Source organism: Ursus americanus, chromosome 21, assembly GCF_024610735.1.
Source record: "Ursus americanus isolate L20-20 chromosome 21, mUrsAme1.1.p, whole genome shotgun sequence".
Classification (NCBI taxonomy): domain Eukaryota; kingdom Metazoa; phylum Chordata; class Mammalia; order Carnivora; family Ursidae; genus Ursus; species Ursus americanus.
The window spans coordinates 55,347,704-55,367,084 of NC_142147.1; the positions used below are offsets into that span (position 1 = coordinate 55,347,704).

A 19,381-nucleotide genomic window follows, 5' to 3' on the forward strand; every position below is an offset into this window, starting at 1 on the left:
GTCACAGAGCAGCCCTCTGCCCCCCCCACTGGAGAGGCCAGCCCGTGCGTCCAGAGAGTCAGTTTGCGAAGAAGAACCCACAAGCTAATAACCTGCAAGGGAACCGGTGCCGGGTGGGGATGCTTGGCTTGGACAAGTCTGAGAATTAGGAACTCCTGGAAGCTGGTCATGGGGGCTCAGTCATGGGGTCTGGGAGTTTCACCTCCTGGAGCTCTACCAGGTTGAACTAGTGAAGAGCCAAGAAAAATCCCCTCCTGCTTCTGGCAGGGAGGGGGGAAAAACCCACTTTGAAATACAGCGGAGCGCTGTGTTCTTAAGGCCAGGGGAAACTGCTTAACCGAGCCTGACCTCCTGGGGTTTTATCAGAGCCTAACTGACCTGGAAGAAAGAACCACCCAACTGCAGCCACTGTGTCCCACCACAGCAGGGGGACTGAGAAGCCCTGTGAGGGTCACGGCCCAGGGCACAGGCTCCCTGCAAGCCAGAGCCATTATCCTAGGACCATCTAGGGCTCCCACCCCCTCCCACCGAGTCACTAAAGGCCAGTTTCCTGCAGTTGCTTTGCCCGGCACATCATGGCCGGCCATCAAGAACAGGGACAGGGGGGCGCCTGGGTAGTGCAGTCGTTAAGCGTCTGCCTTCGGCACAGGGCGTGATCCTGGCATTCCGGGATCGAGTCCCACATTGGGCTCCTCGGCTGGGAGCCTGCTTCTTCCTCTCCCTCTCCCCTGCTGTGTTCCCTCTCTCACTGTCTGTTTCTCTGTCACATAAATAAATAAAATCTTTAAAAAAAAAAAAAAGAACAGGGACAGGGTGTACCAAAAGCCAAAAAACAGTTTGAAGAGACACAGCAGCAGCAGAACCAGATGCAGATATGGTAGAAATGTTGGCATGGTCATCTCAGGGACTTAAAACCACTGCGATTCATATGGTGGGGCCCTTGCAGGTAGACAGCGTGCAAGAACAGGTGGGCGATGGAAGCAGGGATGTGGAGCTCCTAAGAAAGACTCACAAAGAAGCTCCAGAGACCAGAGACGCTGTAGCAGAAATGACAAATGCCTTTCGATGGGCTTGGTGGTGGCCTGGGTGCGGCTGAGAGAGGAGCCTCCGTGCCTCAGGATTCACCAGCAGAAGCCTCCGAAATGGAGAAGCACACAGAAGCAAGACTGGAAGAACGCAGAAAGGAGCGTCCAGGGACTGTGGACAGAGGCGTAACCCGTGCATCATCGGATAAACAGGAGGAGAGAGAGAGAGAAAGACAGAAACAGAAGAAATACGAGAAGTAACAACCGAGAATTTTCTCCAAATTAATGTCAGACACAAAACCGCAGATCCAGGAAACTGAGAGGACAGTAAGCAGGATAAACATCAGAACTAATTCAAGAACTACCTGTGTGCATACCCTTTTCAAACGAGAAGGTCAGAGGTTAGGAAAATCCCGAGGGAAGCCAGAGGAGACAGCACCTCAGCGAGAGAGGAACAGCCATAAGAATGACATCCAACTTCCTGGAAACCGCGTGGGAGAGGAGAGTGGCGTGAAATATCGATGTGTTGAGAGGGAAAACCACCGACCTAACATTGTGGACTCTGAGAAATTATCCTCCAAAAGTGAAGATGTAAAGCCTTCCTCAGACAAACAGAAACAGAGGGACTTAGTGAGCCACATTGCCTGATGGTCTCCAGGCGTCTGTAGGCTCAGGAAGTTCCTGCTTCAGCAGGGCCACCGTGATAAATGCAATCACGCGGTCTGTCTTCCGGCAGGCATTGAAGAGTCACAGTCTCTCCTGGTGTCACCGTAAGCCTCGTCTGAGTCAGGAAGGAAGGCTTAGGTAAGCTTCCTGGAAGAGAAAGAGGGTCAGCAATAATGGGGAGAAGCTCGGGGTCCCCCTCGTCCCCAGTGTCCTCAGAGGTCTTTCCTCAGGACGTGTGAACCTAGGATAGCAGACGCACGTTTGCCCAACTGTGGGCCAAGTCTTGTCAAGGAATTAGGATTTCCCATTCATTAATCCCCGATCAAACCAGTGTCCTCAGACTGCTCCTGCTGACCTCAAGCCCCTGTGTGGGAGAGGAGACCACTTGATGTCCTCTCCTCTGGGAGGGGCGGATGGGTCAAGCTAGACACTTTCTGGGACACTTCCTTCTGACCTGTAACCATGAGAAGGGCAGCTCTGGCTGGGGAACACGGGCAGGGGCCTCTGTTCGGCAACATTTGCGGGTATGTTTCCCCGAGTCTTGCTGACTCAGGTTAACGAGGGGCACTTCAACCATTCTTCCAGAGTGATCCACGGACACCATGGACTTCGAGGGTAGCGGGATTCTTCCTTTGCTGAAAGTAAACTCTACATTCCTGACAGGAGTCCAGTATATCTCAGGGTCGCATTACTCTGGGCAGGTACCAAAAAGCTGGGCGAGGCGCTGAGGAAGGGCTTGGGGAGCGTCCCTGGAAAGAAGCAGAGCGTGGGGCTGGATCTGATGAGCTCGCCAGTTCTCAGGGAGCCCTTCGATGAGCTGTCACCTCGCACCTGCCAGCATGGCGCTCATCCAGAAAACAAGAGATGACAGGTGTCGGCGAGGATGAGGAGAACAGGGAGCTCTGTGCGCTGTTGCTGGGGATGTAAGTAGGGGCAGCCGCTGCGGAGAACAGTACAGCGGATCCTCAGAAAACGAAAAGTAGATCTACCCTACGATCCAGCGACCCCACTTCTGCGCATATAGCCGAGTGAAATGGAAACACCGTCTCGTAAAATGGGCTGCACCCGCATGTTCTCCACAGCATCATTTACAGCAGCCACTTGTCCGCTGGTGAGTGAATGGATAAAGAAAATTCGGTGTGTGTCTGTGTATAATGGAATATTATCCACAGGAAGAAGGAAATATTGCCCCTTGTGTCAACATGGATGGATCCGGAAGTATTACACTAAGTGAGACAAGTCGGATGGGGAAAGACAAATACTGTATGATGTCCTTTATGCGTGGAATCTGAAAAAAAGAAGAAAAGAAGGAAAGAAATCGTAGATATAGAGAACAGACTGATGGTTGGCAGAGTGAAGCGGGTGGAGGGGGTCAAAAGGTCCAAATCTTAGGTTATAAAGTTAGTCCTGGGGATGTAACGTGCAGCATGGGGACTGTACTTAACAATAGTGTAGTGCTTATTTGAAAGTTGCTAAGAGACTAGATCTTAAAAGTTCTCATAACCAGAAAAAAACAACAAAAAATTGTTAACTGTGTGGTATGGGTGGTAACTACATTTATTGTGGTGATCATTTCCCACTATATACAAATTTTGACTCATGTTGTGCACCTGAAACTAATAGGATGTTATATGACAATTATATCTTTAAAAAAGTGGGGCGCCTGGGTGGCTCAGTCAGATTTGGATAAGCGTCTGCCTTTGGCCCAGGTCATGATCTTGCGGTCCTGGGATCGAGCCCCATGTCGGGCTTCCTGTTCAGTGGGGAGTCTGCTTCTCCCTCTGCCCCCCGCCCCCCACTTATGCTCTCTCCCTCAAATAAATAAAATCTTAAAAAAAAAAAAAAGATAGGAGAAGCCTCTGCCCCTTGACGAGACCCGGAGAAGAAGCATCACAGCTACAGAACGAAGGTGAAGAGAGTATCACCAAGAAACACTGACCGTTGGTCCCCCTGCTTCCTTGGCCAGCACACAGCCCTGCAAGAGAACCGTCCGTGTGATGTGAGCACCCGTCTGGAGCCCCATCCCGAGGGGCCTCCCCGGGGGCTGCTGCTGAGCTCGGACCCTGGAGGTCAGGCCTCTGGGGCTTTTCGTTTCTCCACACTGGACTCAGCCCCGTGTCTCCCAGAAGGTCTCCTGTGCGGCTCACTCATCCCACGGCCCCAGGACCTGTCCTGGTTCCGTAGATGTCCACAAGCCCTTTAGTTCACATCCTCTGTCCAAACCACCCTTCTTCTTAGGGTTTGCTGCTAAAGTCCGTGTTCTAGTTCCTGGATTCCCCATTCCCCAGGGAAGAAGGCAGGACCGGCCAGCGATTGGTGAGCCTGGGCTGGGCTGTGTGGCCAGCTTAACTCCTGATGACGTCCAGACCCTGAGTGCACCCGGGAGCCCCCAGACAGTCTCCTCTGTGATAAGAGTATCCCCGTAATGAAGGCTGCTTGGGGCCCTGGGCTCCATGAAGTAAGACGGAAATGACTTGGTCATAACGTCTTAGAGTTTATAAAAGTCTCCACCTCATACCACGGGAGACAGAAGATGTCATGACCTGTGAGCAGCTGGAGGCAGGGACTCTGCGTTCTTCACCTCAGTATCCTGTGTCCGCACAGGCCCTGGCACGTAGTAGGACGTCAGTGAATGCACACTGACTGGCTGACGAAATGCCCGTGTAAGCATGGCTCAGATTTTATAAGAATGGTGAGAAATGCAAACTCGTAGGGCTGCTTAAGTCATATCTTAATCCTCAGGGACCAGAGAATTACAGGCCTTTCCAGATAGATGCTGACTCCATTTGTGAACCTGACTGATGCTGGGTCCTCTACTAAATGGTCATCTTTTTTGGAGATGCTGGCTATCCATGCATCCCGTTATATTCTTGGCACCATCCAGAAGTCTCCACACAGTAGACGGTCAGTTCGTTCAAACAATGCAAACTTAAAACGACTGCCCGCATTCCTCCCTCTAGCTGCCGGGATGACATCGTCATCACCCAGGTCCGTGTGGCTGGAAGCTGCAGCGCGCCCCTTCGTGGGAAGGAGCTAGTGAGGCAGCCTCAGCCTTCAGTGCTAAGACGTTTCTGAGCCCATGTTTTCCATTATGTATTTTCATTCCTTATTTCTCTAAGCAGGACGGAGCTCATCGTGTGGCACCCTAAAACAGATCTCAGGAGCAGACCGTGCTTCTCCCCTATCCCACACAACACCGTCCCACACAACAGCTGTGTGTGTAGGATACTCCGACACTGGGTACACATTGGGCTCCCCGGGGGACTGTGGAAACTCCCAGCACAGATGGTGACATCAAGCAAGGTGGTGGGCTGTGGGGGCCCCAGTGCTCAGGTCCCCCACAAAAACAAGAACAATTAAAAAACACAGCTACAAACGGATGGAAATAGCTCTGGGAAATCTCTGGACTGCAGCGGAAAAGCAGCAGAAATGCTGAGAGCTCAAAAAGCAGGTGTGGCCACGGAGAGACGCGAGGATAGCCTTTGACCTGCAGGCCTGCATCCCCCAGTACAGAGCAGCTGGGCACCTGGGGGGAGACCCCTCGGAGGGGTTGCACCCCTTGGGGGAAGGGAGGATAGGAGAATCCCAGCAAGCCTCACAGTGTTCACCCAACAGTGGTCCCAGCTGCCAGTGGCCCACAGTCTCAGCCACTGGGGTTCGTGGGACTGGAGCTGTCACTGCTGTGGGACTTGCCACCAGGAGCCCCAGCTGCTGCTGTGCCCTGTCGTCTCAGGGCCTGTGCCGCTGCTGTGTCCCCCTCCTCCGAGGCTGGTGCCAGAGACCCATACCCCGGCTCATGGGAGACCTGCACGTGCCCACACGTCAGACGCTTCTGTATCTGCTTTCAGGGCAAAGGCTCCACCACCGCCAGACTAGAAAGGCCGCGAGAGCCCACCACTCCCTCAAACGTGCCCGTATGGTATCGATGTATCAAAGCAGTGCCACCAGAAGCAGCAGGAAAAAGCCAGCAAACACCATCAGGGAACGCGGTAATTTTCAGGAGCGGACTCCAAGCAGAGAACTCTAAGTTACCAGAGAAAGAATTTAAAGTAGTGATTTTAAGGACGCTCCCCAGCATTCAAAAGAACACACGTTGGCAACTCTGGAACTCAGGAAAGCGAGGCATGGAGGAGAGACGTTGGGCAAGAAGCAAGACCCCTGGCCGGACAGAGCCCGGTCTCTGTGCATCTGAGCGCCGGGGCCTGGAGCCTTGTCCCTCCTGCCCCGTCCCTGCAGACAGGCGGTGCTCCCAGGCAGACCCTTCTGCGCTGTAGTGACCCTGCTGGGCGGGCAGGGTGTGCGCCGTTTCGGCTGTTGCCCTAACTCTCTGTAAAGGTGGAGGACACGCACCACACTTGGAGCAAAGTGAGCAGATAGGCGGTGAGAATGGGGCCTCCGTGCACCAGTGTGAAGGCTTAGAGAAGGTGCAGACTGCTCTTTGCCCAGAGCTGGTGGAGGATGAGGGTGGAGGAGGGATTGAGGAGTGAGAGTCCAGTTCATATCTGTTGAAAAAAGGTTCTCAGCATCGTGAAGCAGGTCTTACGGGATTCCCACTGGAACTTGGGCCCTTGACCTCCCATCTCCTGCCTGAGGACCACGCAGGGTTCTGAAGCATCCAGACCTCTTCAGTTCCTGCCTCCTCAAGAGCCGCCCTCCTCACCCCTGCAGACACTGCTGGGGGGACCCGGGACCCTCTACTGCCTCCCGAGTGGGGTATCCCTCTGAGGCTCGAGGGCTTCACCCAGCGTGGTTGGAGGAGCATGTTGGTTGGATACACACTTGACCAGCTGGCTTCTTACCTAACTGGGATCTCATGTCAACTGTGCACGTCACCTATACAGTGATAAGAGAGACCATTCTCAGAAGTCTTATCTCACAAGGGGTGGGTGCCTGGGAGCCTGATAACAGGGGCATACGTTCTGTCAAGGACAGAAGAAAACAGGGACCTGCCGTCTTCACTGACCGATGATGGAGAGTTCTCCGTGAGCGATTTCCAGCAGAAATAGCACTGAGCCAGCGAAGGGAGGGATGGTGGAAGGATTCATTCCCCCATGGAAGTAACAGTGATCTTCCCATGCATACACAGCCTCTAATCACTGGGATGGCCCTGCAGATGGTCCTGATTATCCTCACTGCATGGATAAGGAAGTCAGGCCCCAGTTCCTTGTGATGTATTTCAAATGCAGTCACCCGGCGTGTGCAGGAGCGCAGACTCCAGAACACATACGGGGTTCACTCCTGTCCTGGAAACACAGAAGGCCTAAGAATGGAATCCTTTTCATTTTCCTAAGGTGGGGGTCTGACATAAAGAGAGCCCTCTAGACTGTTCTAGAGTCTGGGGATCGGAGAAATGTGGTAAGAACTCAGATCTAGTCATGGTGCCCAAAAACAAGGGGATCGGAGAAATGTGGTAAGAACTCAGATCTAGTCATGGTGCCCAAAAACAAGCCGAGAACCACACACTGTCCTTGTCTGAGGAAACTAGGGTTTTTGGCACCTGCAAACAGACATCCTGAGCTGTACCCCGTTACATACCCAGGAAATTTTAAAACAACTTTATCGAGATGTAATTCACATACAATATAATTCGCCTATTTACTGTGTACAATTTATTGGCTTTCCTATATTTGCAGATATGTGCAAACTTCACACAGTCAAATTTAAAACACTTTCATGGCTTTAAAATGACACCCCATTACTCTTCAGTTTTTGTTGCATTTCCCCACCACCACCATCTCCAGCCCTAAACAACGACTAACCTACTTTCTCTGTGGGTTTCCCTATTCTGAATGGAATTGTCTACTGTGTGGTCTTTTGTGACTGGTGTTTCACTTACCATGATGAGCTACTCTTCTTTCACGTCTTTAGAATTTCCCCTACTCAGCATCTGTTCAGTCATCCCAAGGACATTTCTGTTTTGAAGACGCCATACTTGTATACATCTTAATTTCCTGTTATAACACAGGGGAAACAGTCATGACTTTAGAGGGAGACGAGCTGGGCTTGCATTTTGACCATTCTGCTCATTCTCTGGCCTTGAGCAGGAACCCTCAGCTGTTGGTCTCAGGGTCCTCATTTAACCCTGTGGGCCTAATTCCCACCATGCAGGACTGTTTGCAAGGGTCAGAGTGGTAGTTCCCACAAGGTGGAATATGAATCACAGGTGCTCAAGGAGATGATTGCAGACAACACAGTGACACAGTATCCTATAGCTTTGATCCCAGCATCAGAAAGTTATTACCGTTTCAATCAACCCCTTCTGATTACATCAAGGAGAGAAGATCCATTTATGGCAGACTTTAGAACAACTTTATCTCTGGCTCATCACCCTTTATAGCTAGGAAGTAGTTGGCCATGGGCTCAGAAACCTGACAACAGCATAAGGCTAAAATGCTCTAACATTTTCTGCCTTTCCATAGTATTATATATTTATATTCTCCTTAATCAGGTAGGTGACACTGCATTATTAAACTAGTGCTAAGTAGTTTCCATTTTCAAATAAATAGCATATTATTTAAAGAAAAAATGTTGACTCACTGTCAGTAAATTATCAAATAAGTAAAGGTGGTGTAGGCTTAGCATACCATCATGAATGTGGAGTGTACATATTTGAATATTGGAGAAAACTTGAGTGGTGGATGGGTGTATAGCCTTCAGCATGGGTCCTGACGTGTGAAGCAATCATTAAAAACAAGCCGACGTTATTTCTTTTGTATTCTTCATACCTCTTAATCTGTCAGTCCACCCTCATCTTGAATCCCAACACACCATCCTAAGGAACTTACCAAAGTAGAGGAGGAAAGGAGTTCTAGGGTCATACTGGCCCTGCAGCCTGCTCTAAGGGCCCTTCTTCAGCTCTGCAACCACGGGGCAGAGGGAAGCTCCGTGTGGGTGGTGACCTCTTTCCTCCAACCTTTCCCTTCCTTCCTCTCACATGACCCACAGTTTTTGTGTCACACCCACATTCAGGAAATGAAAACCAGGTAATGTGACATAAAACATTCTGAAAATGACAGAATTTTAAGTATGGAGAACAAGCCAGTGGTTGTGATGGTGTTGGGGAGAGAGGTTGGGTAAGGGACACCGTGAGGAACATCTTTATGGTGATAGACTACCTCAGTATGTTGATTGTGCCAGTGGCCAGATGAATCTAAACGTGATAAAATGATGTAGAACCCTACACACTCTACTAGGGTCAGCTTTTTGGTTTTGATATTGTGGTGGACATTTCATGCAACCATTGGAGAAGCTGAGTGCAGGGTACAAGTATCTGTACTGAGTTTGCAACTTCCTGTGAATCGAATGATTTCAAAATAAAAATAGTATCTGACTGAAGAGGAAACAGTCTAAAGTAGACGTGCGCAGTCACACGTTACGGAGCGGGAACATCACGAAGGCTCTTCCATGCATGGCCAAGGCAGAGACTGTAGCAAGAAGTGGTTATAGACCGAGCAGCTGGGATCTGTTTGCTGTGCCACACCCGTGCTGGCTCTAAGTCCAGAGTTCTGTCCATTTCAAGCACTCTTGACCAAATAGCGATGAAAGGGGTCTGTTTTCAGGAAGAACCATGAGTGTTACTACTCATTGGGTGGAAGGGACAGAAAAATTCTCCTGTAGCCTGAGCCTACCAGAGTGTCCACACTGAGAAAGCCTGCCACAAGATATGCAGCCCAGGAGAAGCTCCTGTCTGCCTCCAGCACCCTGAAGCAAGACTCCTCTACCATCTGATGAAAGCCAGTCTAACAAGGAAGCAGATGAAATGAAGAATTAACATCGGCAAGAATCGTCTCTATTGCGATCAGACCTGGGTTTTTATAAGTGTATTTCCTGGGTTATTGGAGAGGAGAAAACAGTTCTAAAATAAGAGTGAGTATTTGTGAAAAAGAACAAGGTTATTAACAAGCAACAACAAATCTTGAAAATTAAAATACTGAGGATCACCTTTTACACCTGCACCAGAAGATGAGGACACACTGGGTGCGCCTCGGGAGCACTTGATGCTATGGAACAGAGAGGAGGTCTCCCCAAATTAGGTAAAATGTTGGGACTATGTGAAATAAAATTTAAAAGATGTGTGTGATAAAATGGAACTTTAAATGCTTGACTAATTGCTGGTCCAGAAGCACAAAATAGACAATGGAGAGAAGTCAATAATAAATATGCAGAAAGCAGTGTTTTCCCCGCTTTTCAGTGGAATAACGGTTCCTACGGAAGTGACTACACAGGTTACCCAGCCAGACTCTGAAGCTTTAAGTATTTTTTCAAGTCATTCACATTTATTAGGTGTGTCTTTATGCTCCAGCTTGTCCTCTGCCCCAGGTGAAGCTGCAGTGGGAGGGAAGCCATCTTTTGTCCTCGAGTGGTTCTTCATAGAGCTAAGAATGCAGGTTCCACGGGACTGTTAAGAATCAGCAGGGGGGGGCGCCTGGGTGGCACAGTGGTTGGGCGCCTGCCTTCGGCTCAGGGCGTGATCCTGGTGTTATGGGATCGAGCCCCACATCAGGCTCTTCCGCTATGAGCCTGCTTCTTCCTCTCCCACTCCCCCTGCTTGTGTTCCCTCTCTTGCTGGCTGTCTTTATCTCTGTCGAATAAATAAATAAAATCTTAAAAAAAAAAAAAAAAGAATCAGCAGGGCTCTCCACCGACACTCATCCTTCCCTGGGCAGCCAAGGGTAAGGGTAGTACAGACCTAAGGTAAGGAGAAGAAGGGAGAGGAAGAATACTATGTCCTTGGCCTCCAAACACAGGCTCTCCACCAGGGGACCCACCCCACTCCCTTCCTCCACATCCAGGGGTGTTGGCAAAAGTACAGTAATGCTTGCTATCTTCTTCCAAAATGATTGGGGCTTCAACTGCTCTTTAATGGGTAAGAGAAACGGTGCTAAATGTTCCCACAATGAACAGGACAGTCCCATATGGTGAAATATCCCACCAAAAATGCCGTTTGTGCCCATGTCGAGAAACACAAGAAATCCCGTGGTAGAGTTTGGGGTTGAGAGAACCTTGTGTCACTACGCCTACCCATGAACAAGAGAGGCCTTCGGCTGTTTTATGCACATCCATGTGGAGACTCCTTCTGGCTGCACCAGGCTTCCACCACAAGAGCCCCCATAATCACCACAATGATGACAGCCAGACCCAGCCGGACGAGGTTGCCCGTGGTGTAATCCCCCGACGTGGCACCTGGGGTTGCTGGGAGAGAGAAGAGGATGAGCACCAGGCGGGAAGGAGCACCCCTCCTTCTCCCGTGGATCTGCCCACTGTGGCTCTCCTGCACCTGCTTGTGCTTCCTGGCCAGTGGTCAGCTGGACCGTCACTGACGTTGTAATCACTGAATACAACGTGGGGTTTCCTGAGAGTTGTAGTGGGTCTCCCTTTGTCTTCTTTCCTTTGAATTCTCTCGTCTTACCGCTCTTCCTTCATTTCTTTGCTCTTCATCTCATTTCCACCCTCCCGCACTGCCCTTTCCCCTTCTCCCTCCTTGTGGTAGGAATCGGGCTTAGGGGCAATCCCCAAACCCAAAGTTGCTGCACAAAGAATACAAGTCATTCAGTGACTGCGTCTGTTCCCCTCCTCATAGCGAAGACTTAGTGCCGCCAGTGAGCCCAAGAAAATTCAGGCTTAGTAGCCGAGCCTGGGGACCACGTGCATTTCATTTCAGCTTCACCCAAGAAGAGCTAGGGCTCGCCACAGGCCCTGGTTCCTAGAGAACCTGCGTTTGAATCTTCCCGCTCGCCCGTGCCGTGAGTGCAGAGTTCGTGTCCGAACCCATCAGCGACAAGGTTCCCTGGAGACAGAGTCCGTGGGGACAGACTGTGATGACCCCACCAAGCCCAGGATGCCCTCCACACCTCTCGGCACTGCCCGCCCGGACCTTGCTTCCTAACTAAGAACGTTCGCTGACCACAGCGCACACGCAGACCTTTGCAACACTGAGGAAGCAGGGTGTAGCACCCAGTGAAGCAACTGGACCGCGTGAAGGTGCCGTCAGCAGGAGGACCCGCCGCTCTCAGGGATGCCCAGGAGGGGCGCTGGTGGTGGCGGGATGCACGTTTGGAAGGACAACCTGAGAAATTCTCCAAGAATGCGAAGCAACAAAGGCCAAAGACTAGAAACGGGAAGGAGAGATTTAAAAAGGAGATGATCGGGAAAGCGAAGGAGAGACAGGGATCAGAAAGTAACAGAAGAAATGCTCTTCAGTTCAAAAACAAACATGCACACCTTAAACTAATACAGTGTTACAAGTCAGTTATAGGTCAAAAAACTGGAGAAAGCAATAAAATAGCCAAAATAAAAACAAGCTTATCAAGACACTAATTAAATTTTAAATGTCCTAAGAATCATGCAAGCCTCACCTGTCACCCGGACCGCGAGACGATCACTCGGGTGCGAGGCCCAGAAAGGAGCCTTCATCAGGAAGTACACGCAGCTGTAGTTCCCGGTGTCACTGACTGTCACATTCCGGAGGGAGAAGTCTGTCTCCTTCCCTGCTGGAGTCTGGACCTGTATGGGCCCCGCTGCTCCCGCCTTCAGTAGAGCGAACATTACAGGTGCCAAATTATTGTCTGGCCTCTGGCACTGCAGGGTCACGGTGTCTCCTGCGGTTGCCTCACCCCTTCGGTGGGCTTGGAGGGAAGGTTTAGGGAAATCTCCTGGAAGCGAAGGAGGGCCCCAAGGTCACGGGGAGAAGCCCGGGGTCCCCCACCCACCTTGTTCTCCCGGCAGGGCTTCCCGCCAAGTGGGGGAAACAACAGCTCCCTGGTCTCACTGTCTTCCCACTCTGACTGCAGGAAGGAGACTTTCCCTACAAACCCTGGCTGAACCTGAGCCAGGTCATTCTGTTCTGGGTTTCTCCATCTCCCCTTGCCCCCACCCTCCCGCGGGTTCCTCCCCCACACCTGTCCCTGCAAGACCCTGTGTCACTCCGAGGCACCCTCCTCACCTGTCACCAGCAGTAGGAGGACGTCACTGGGCTGTGAAGTTATGTGTGGGCGCTCTCGTCTGTAGTACTCACAGGTGTACTGTCCAGCGTTGAAGCTTTTTAGGTCAGTGAGACGGAATTCAGCCAGGCCCACTGTGGATGCCTGTGATGGCATGGACTCCACAAAAGTGCTTCCCTTTCTGAGAACAAAGTTGACATTCTTGGTAGAAGTCTGGCACTGCAGCGTCACATTACTCTTGGGAGGCATCACCGAGCTGGGCCAGGCTCTGAGGGAGGGCTTGGGAAGGGAGTCTGGAAGGAAGTAGAGTTCAGGATGGGATTTGGTGGCCTGTCTGCTCTCAGGAAACCCCCTGAAGGAAAGAGAAGGGATACGGGGAGTTTGGAGTGAAGGAGAGGGAGGGTCTGACCGAAGGAACTCACCATCAGCCGTCCTGCTTCCTTGGCCAGCACACAGCCCTGCAAGAGAACCGTCCATGAGACATGAGCGGCCACCTGGAGACACGTCCCCAGGGGTCTCCCTGGGGGCTGCCTCTGAGCTCGGACCCTGGAGGTCAGTACTCTGGGGCTTCTTGTCTCCCCACACTGGACTCAGTGCAGCTCTGCTCTCAGCTGCTGCCCTGTGTCTCCCAGAAGGTCTCCTGTGCGGCTCACTCCTCCCACAGCCCCAGGACCTGTCCTGGTTCTACAGATGTCCACAAGCCCCTCTGTTCTCAGCTTCTGTCCTGAACCACTCAGTCTGGTGTTTCTGTCAAGCTGGTATTACAGTTTGTGGACCCCCCACCTCACCCTGGGGTATAGAAGGCAGGAATCTTGAGAACGATGTGGGAGCACAGGACTTGAATGTAACCCTAGGCCAGCTCTGAAGTTGTTTGAGACCCTGAGTGGACCCTAGGATCTGCTGACAGCCTCCCCTGTGCCGGAGGAACCCCCTTGCTGAAGGCTGCTTGGTGCTTTGAGTGACATGAACTAAGATACATTTGTTTTTAACTGAGAGAGCTCATAGAAGCTTATGGACCTCATGCCATGGGAGACACTGGATGTTACTATCTGTGAGCAGCTGCAAGGTGGAGACTGTGTTCTTCACCTCCGCATCCCCATTGTCTGTGCAGGTCCTGGACCATAGTAGGACCTCAACAAATGCACACGGACCAGCTGACGAGATGCCCGTGTAAGCACAGCTCAGCTTTTACAAGGATGTGAAAAGATGCAACGTCACCCTAACTTCCCCACCCCCCTCCCGCCATGCCAGCTCCATTTCCAGACCTCACCAGGTCACCCGTGTCCACTTGTGAGTGAGGGTTTGCTCAGAGATGGAGTGAGCTCTGTCCCTGGACAAGGCTATTAAGTCAACCTCAGCCTTTCATCTGATGACTTTCTGAGCCCATCTTTGCCATGATCTTTTTTCCTCTTTTGATACTCCAAGCAGGACAGAGGTTACTGCTTGGTCCTCTGAAACTAGCCTCAGGGAATCCATGTGGATGTCCCAGAAAGGGGAAGACATCCCCTCCTCCCCTGTCCCCCACACAGGTGCTTCTGTAGGGTACTCCAGCCTGGTTGTCCTTAGCCTTGGTTACACATTGTGCTCCCCTGGGGGGCGGCGGTGGTTCAGGAGCCCTGGGCACAGCCCAAACCACAAAAGCCTTGAATCAGAATCACTTGGAATGGGGCTCAGGCACCAAACTTTCGAAATCTCCTGGGTGATACAAGTATTCAGCTGAGTCACCAAACCGAGAAAAACATTTCTCAAGGCTGCAGCATACGTATTTGAAATCCGGTGGCATAGAAAGAAACTTGCAAGTGAGAGTGCATATGTGCATCTCTGGCCATCACAGACGTCCTGCCATTAATGCCCAGCTGTGGTAGAATCAGTTTCGCCTGAGTTCTAAGATCTCTTTAAAAATAACATCAAGCCTGTTTATAGAATTTATTGGAAGAGAGAGATTTCTCTAACTCCACAGATACTGGTTGGACCTATGTTTCTAAGAAATTTACTTTTTTTTTTTTTTTTGGCCTCTGTGAATGAAACAGTTTTGTGTCTTAGTAGTGAAGGGGGGGGGGGAGTTACCAGGCCTTTGTGCTAAGATTGCATGGGCCAGTCAAAAATATTATACTCCACGGTTTTGAGAAAGAAAAGTGATAAATAGCCAAAAAGTGGAAAGACCCACGTGTCTCCCAGAGGATACATGGATAGAGACCAGGTAGGTGGTCTGTGTAGACAGGGCAGTACATTCTGCCATAAAGAGGAATGGAATTCTGATACATGCTACAGCATGAGTGGACTTGGAAAACATTATTCTGTGTGAAATTAGCCAAAGGCAGAAGGACAAATACTATATGATTCCACTTACACGAAGTACCTAGAATAGGCAAATTCATGCAGGCAGAACATAGAGGTTATCAGGAGGCTGGGGAGAAAGAGAAGAAAAACGCTTACTGATTAACGAGTACAGCGTTCATGTTGGGGAAGATGAGGAAGCGTGGGCGAAGGCTGCACATCATTGTGAATGCATTGAAATCCCACTGAACCAGATACTTGGAATTAAGAGGATAAGTGTTATTTACATGTATTTTACCACAATAAAACGGAGCATAATGGATGTGTTGAAGTTATTGAAACGAAAACTCTCACAGTCAGTGAATCCAGACAGAGCGGAAGAAGGAGAAATGTGGGCAGAGCACATGTCCGTGGACACCTGAGTGCATTAGAAGTGCCCGTGCCTGGGAAGCAGCATGGCCTGGAGTCTGGACGGAGCCTGGTCTGTGAGCACTGAAGCCCTGGGAGCCCAGATCTTTGTTCATCCTGCCGTGCTTGACAAAGAGGAAGAGGAACCCACAGCACAGAGCCTGTCCCCTGCTGACTGACCATGCTGAGTGGGCAGTAGGAGTCACTTCTCTCTGCATAACCAGTGACAGACCGTCCATGAGTAGCAGTCTTGTGTCGTGGTGAGGAGCAAAGTGAAGGGCGAGAGCTCAAGGACTTCCCTGCGAGAGCCTGTAAATTCTCAGGGACTCAGAAAGTCTCTGGGCTGTGTGAGATGCCCAGAGAAAGTGGGAGTCTGCGAATAAATTCTCGATGGCATGGAACACCTGACGAGGGGATTGGGATTAGGGCTAAGAAGTCCTCGTGGGCGCTCTCTTGGCTCACGGGGCATTCTGGGGCCTATGAAAATTTGGAGCTTTTGCAATCCCAAGCCCCTCCTCCATCGGCCCTCTCCTGCACTCCCCCAGACAGTCGGGTCGGAACGGCTTTGAGGGGGTGTTGTGAGGGATGTCGGGGGGGATGTAAGGAACGCTCTGTGGGGCAGCCTGACATCTTGGGATCAGAGAACTGTGGTGGTAGGTAGGCAGGTTTAGCAAAAAGACCTGGTAATGTCCGCCGTTTCACTGCTAAGAAGCAAAACCTATTTCACATGGGGTAAAAAAAGAAATCTTTTAGAAACGCGGGTCTAATCCCTTCAGTGGCCTGTGCTCTGGTAGCATGAGTTGAGGGCTTGGTAGATAGCAGTGGGACACACCCTCAGGTCACAAGGGACTTAGCATCTGCTCCCAGGCCCCAGCACATCTCCTGTGATCTCATCTCGGTCTTCATCAGGACACTGCTCGGAGGCCTCGTTGCTTAGGGGAGAACAGGAAGTCCACTAGGAGAGACTCACTATCTCTCAAAGACAAACACGGAGAAGAGAAGGTTAATCTGGGACGCCTGGGTGGCTCAGTCGGTGAAGCGTCTGTCTTCGCTCAGGTCATGATCCCAGTGTCCTGGGATTGAGTCCTGCATCCAGGTCTCTGCTCAGTGGGGAGCCTGCTTCTCCCTCTGCCTGCTGCTCCCCTTGCTTGTGCTCTCCCTCTCACGCACAAATAAATAAAATCTTTACAAAGAGAAGGTTAATCTCACTGACGTGAGGAAGATCAGGAACCTTCGAAAGGTGGAAACAAGCCAGGGGACCACCCACAGGTGCACAGATAAACAAAACGTGATCCCTACATAAGCAGAATAGTACTCAGCCATGGAAGGAGTGAAAATCTCATGCGCGTGTCCAGGGAACTCTCTGGAAGGGGTGCTAGTGGAGTCGTGCCTAACTCAGCTAGAGGAGGTTGAATGTTGCAAGTAATAGCAAACAGGAAAAGATCATGTTTTTGAGCATGGACGGTCATGCGTGCTTGAACCTGACTGTGAAAGTAACTCTGAAAGATGAGGGAACTTGAAACTAGGGACATGCGTTCCCCAAGGCCCCGCAAGGACTGTGTGCAGGAGCAGAGTCCTCAGAACTACGCGGTGTTCACGAGTCCCCGCGTTCTCTGTCAGCACGCTCAGGCGTGTCTTCCCAAGGCGAGCCTCTGACGTTAGGGGCGCTCTGGGGAGGAGCCTGAAGTCTCTGGATCAGAGCACAGTGGCGTTAGCAAGAAGCCAGGTGCAGAGGGCCTCGCGGAGGCGAGACCTCCTCCCCTGACGTTTTGTGGATATTGAGCTTTGCTGGTTTCTGGAAACCAGTTCATTCTGAGGTACAATTCTGCACCGTAACTGGGGACATTCTGAACCACTCCTGTCTACCTCCTCAGGCTTTTTCCAACCCGAGTCCTTTCAAACACGCCTAGAGGGCTCCATACCATGGACCCTGTGTAGGTGTCCCTCTTGATTTAACACTGTGGCTGAGTGGAGATGTTTTTGGAGCTCAACAGTTCTGGGTTGAGATTTGGCTCCCCGTGAGACTGGCACAGGGGGTAAACCTGTGTAATCCGAGGCAAACCTCTTCCCTTTGCAGACTCAAATTCAATTCCTCATCTATAAAAGTGGACCCCATTCTTTCTTGCGGGGTTTCTTTCTTTCTTTTTTTTTTGAAGGGGTGGATCAGAGTGGTAGTTCCCAAATGTGGAATACACCCCATCTTATGTGTGATGATTTTAGGTGGAAGGAAGGACGATCAGAGCACTACATGGGGGCGCCTGGGTGGCACAGTTAAGCCTTGGGTTCTTGGTTTCGGCTCAGGTTGTGATCGCAGTGTTGTGGGATCGAGCCCCACATAGGGCTCTGTGCTCAGGGTGGAGTTGGCCTGAAAGCCCCTCCCCCTCTCCCCTCCACTCTTGCGCATATCCATGAGGGGTCTGTCTCTCTCTCAAATAAATAAATCTTTAAAAAAAAGTGCTACGTGATCACATGCAGTAAGCACTCCTGTAGAGCCTCTGGTTATGTCACCAAGAAAGCCCCCTTGAAGCTAGCCTCTGATACATATGGATTGTGGCTAATTGCCTCTATTTTATTTTTTTAAAGATAATATTTATTTATTTGTTAGAGCATAAGCAGGGGGAGCAGCAGGCAGAGGGAGAAGCAGGCTCCCCACTGAGTGAGGAGCCCATGTGGAGCTCTATCCCAGGACCCTGGGATCGTGACCTGAGCCGAAGGCAGACGCTCAACCAAGTAAGCCACCCAGGCGTCCTGTGGCTAACTGTCTTTACAGCAAAGAACTAGCAGGTCTCAGGCTCAGAAGCTTGACGAGGACCAGGGTATAGTTATAACATCCTAACATTGTTTCCTTATCGCTGCACTTTCTTTATCATTCTTGTATTTGACCTGGATTTTTATTCATAGTATGGAGAGTTTGTATTGTAAGCGCTTTTCTTTAAGCTGAGTCTGTATTAAAAACAAAACGCGTGAAGCCTATAAAGTACAGGTGGCAGGGGCGCCTGGGTGGTGCAGTCGTTAAGCGTCTGCCTTTGGCTCAGGGCATGATCCTGGTGTTATGGAATCGAGCCCCACATCAGGCTTCTCCGCTAAGAGCTTGCTTCTTCCTCTCCTATTCCCCCGGCTTGTGTTCCCTCTCTCGCTGGCTGTCTATCTCTGTCAAATAAGTAAATAAAATCTTTAAAAAAAAAAGTACAGGTGGCAAAGGCGTTCAGCAGAAATCATGAACTTGGAACGAGAGTAATTGAAATTTCTAAAGCATTGGTTTAGAGGTAACCTATGCATTGCCCTCAGGGAGATTTCTGGTATATAGTATGCTGTCGATAAACCAAAGTCGATGTTATATTTTCTCTCCCCATCCCCAGTCCAGACCTCTTACCAGCTCTGTTCTCTGTGGTCCCAACGTGTTGCCCCTGGACACTTACTGAGACAGAGGAGTGGCAGTAGCCTAGGGATCATGGCAGCATGTCACTCTCCGGCGCCTTTCTTGGGTTGTGTCGTCCGCAGGTGGGCAAGGAACTGGGCTGGCCACAGCCTGGCCCTGTATCTAGAGTGTAGGAAGTAACAGTTTTTCTGACTTTTCAGTTCCTCCTTCCGCACTGTGTTCTGAAAACGTTGTTGATGCTGCTGATTGCAACATAGTCCTTGCACACTGGGCTTCAAGGATGTGGTTCACAGAAAGTCCTCATCTGTCTCAGATTTCAGGCATCAAACATGTGACTCCCCCCGCAGATGCCTGAGGCTTGAGCCTGAAGGGTTCCTCGGAGGAGATGAAGGTACTTCACTGATGAGAGTATTGGAAAATCCTGGATGCTCAGGTTGCTAGACATTGCCCACTGTCTTTTTTTTTTTTATTTAAGATTTTATTTATTTATTTGAGACAGAGAGCAAGCGAGCAAGAGAGAGCATGAATGGGGGGGGCGGGGGGGGCAGAGGAAGAAGGAGAAGCAGACTCCCCAACTGAGCAGGGAGCCTGATGTGGGGCTCGATCCCAGGGTGCTGGGATCATGACCTGAGCCGAAGGCAGATGCTTAACCGACTGAGCCATCCAGGTGTCCCAACATTGCCCAG

At 50.8% G+C, this 19,381-nt stretch overlaps 2 protein-coding genes across 9 annotated transcripts in view; one reads left to right on the forward strand and one right to left on the reverse strand.

The window, feature by feature from the left end:
* Positions 1 to 19,381, forward strand: part of LOC123786990 (T-cell-interacting, activating receptor on myeloid cells protein 1-like) — a 52,851-nt gene that overhangs the window by 27,201 nt on the left and 6,269 nt on the right. For 3 of the 7 annotated variants that reach the window (XM_087871009.1, XM_087871014.1, XM_045789391.2), the window contains one exon: positions 4,814 to 7,071. The exons of 2 other annotated variants lie outside the window; for them this stretch is intronic. In XM_087871009.1, the coding sequence (XP_087727135.1) occupies positions 4,814 to 5,051 (238 nt within the window). In that variant the 3' untranslated portion in view covers positions 5,052 to 7,071. Of the gene's footprint in view, positions 1 to 946; positions 7,072 to 19,381 lie in introns of those variants that run through there. 2 more of the 7 variants (XM_087871012.1, XM_087871013.1) reach the window with 2 other exon arrangements.
* Positions 9,946 to 18,896, reverse strand: LOC123786991 (T-cell-interacting, activating receptor on myeloid cells protein 1-like). Of its 2 annotated transcripts, none has more exons than XM_087871015.1 (6): positions 18,736 to 18,896; positions 13,054 to 13,089; positions 12,634 to 12,924; positions 12,047 to 12,343; positions 10,713 to 10,883; positions 9,946 to 10,294 (listed from the first exon to the last, which is right to left on the reverse strand). In XM_087871015.1, exons 1-5 carry the CDS (start codon positions 18,767 to 18,769, stop codon positions 10,741 to 10,743), a joined length of 801 nt encoding a protein of 266 aa, XP_087727141.1. In that variant the 5' UTR covers positions 18,770 to 18,896; the 3' UTR covers positions 9,946 to 10,294; positions 10,713 to 10,740. The 2 variants fall into 2 exon arrangements, with proteins under 2 accessions (XP_087727141.1, XP_045645352.2); XM_045789396.2 differs by having other exon boundaries at positions 9,946 to 10,272; positions 18,736 to 18,895.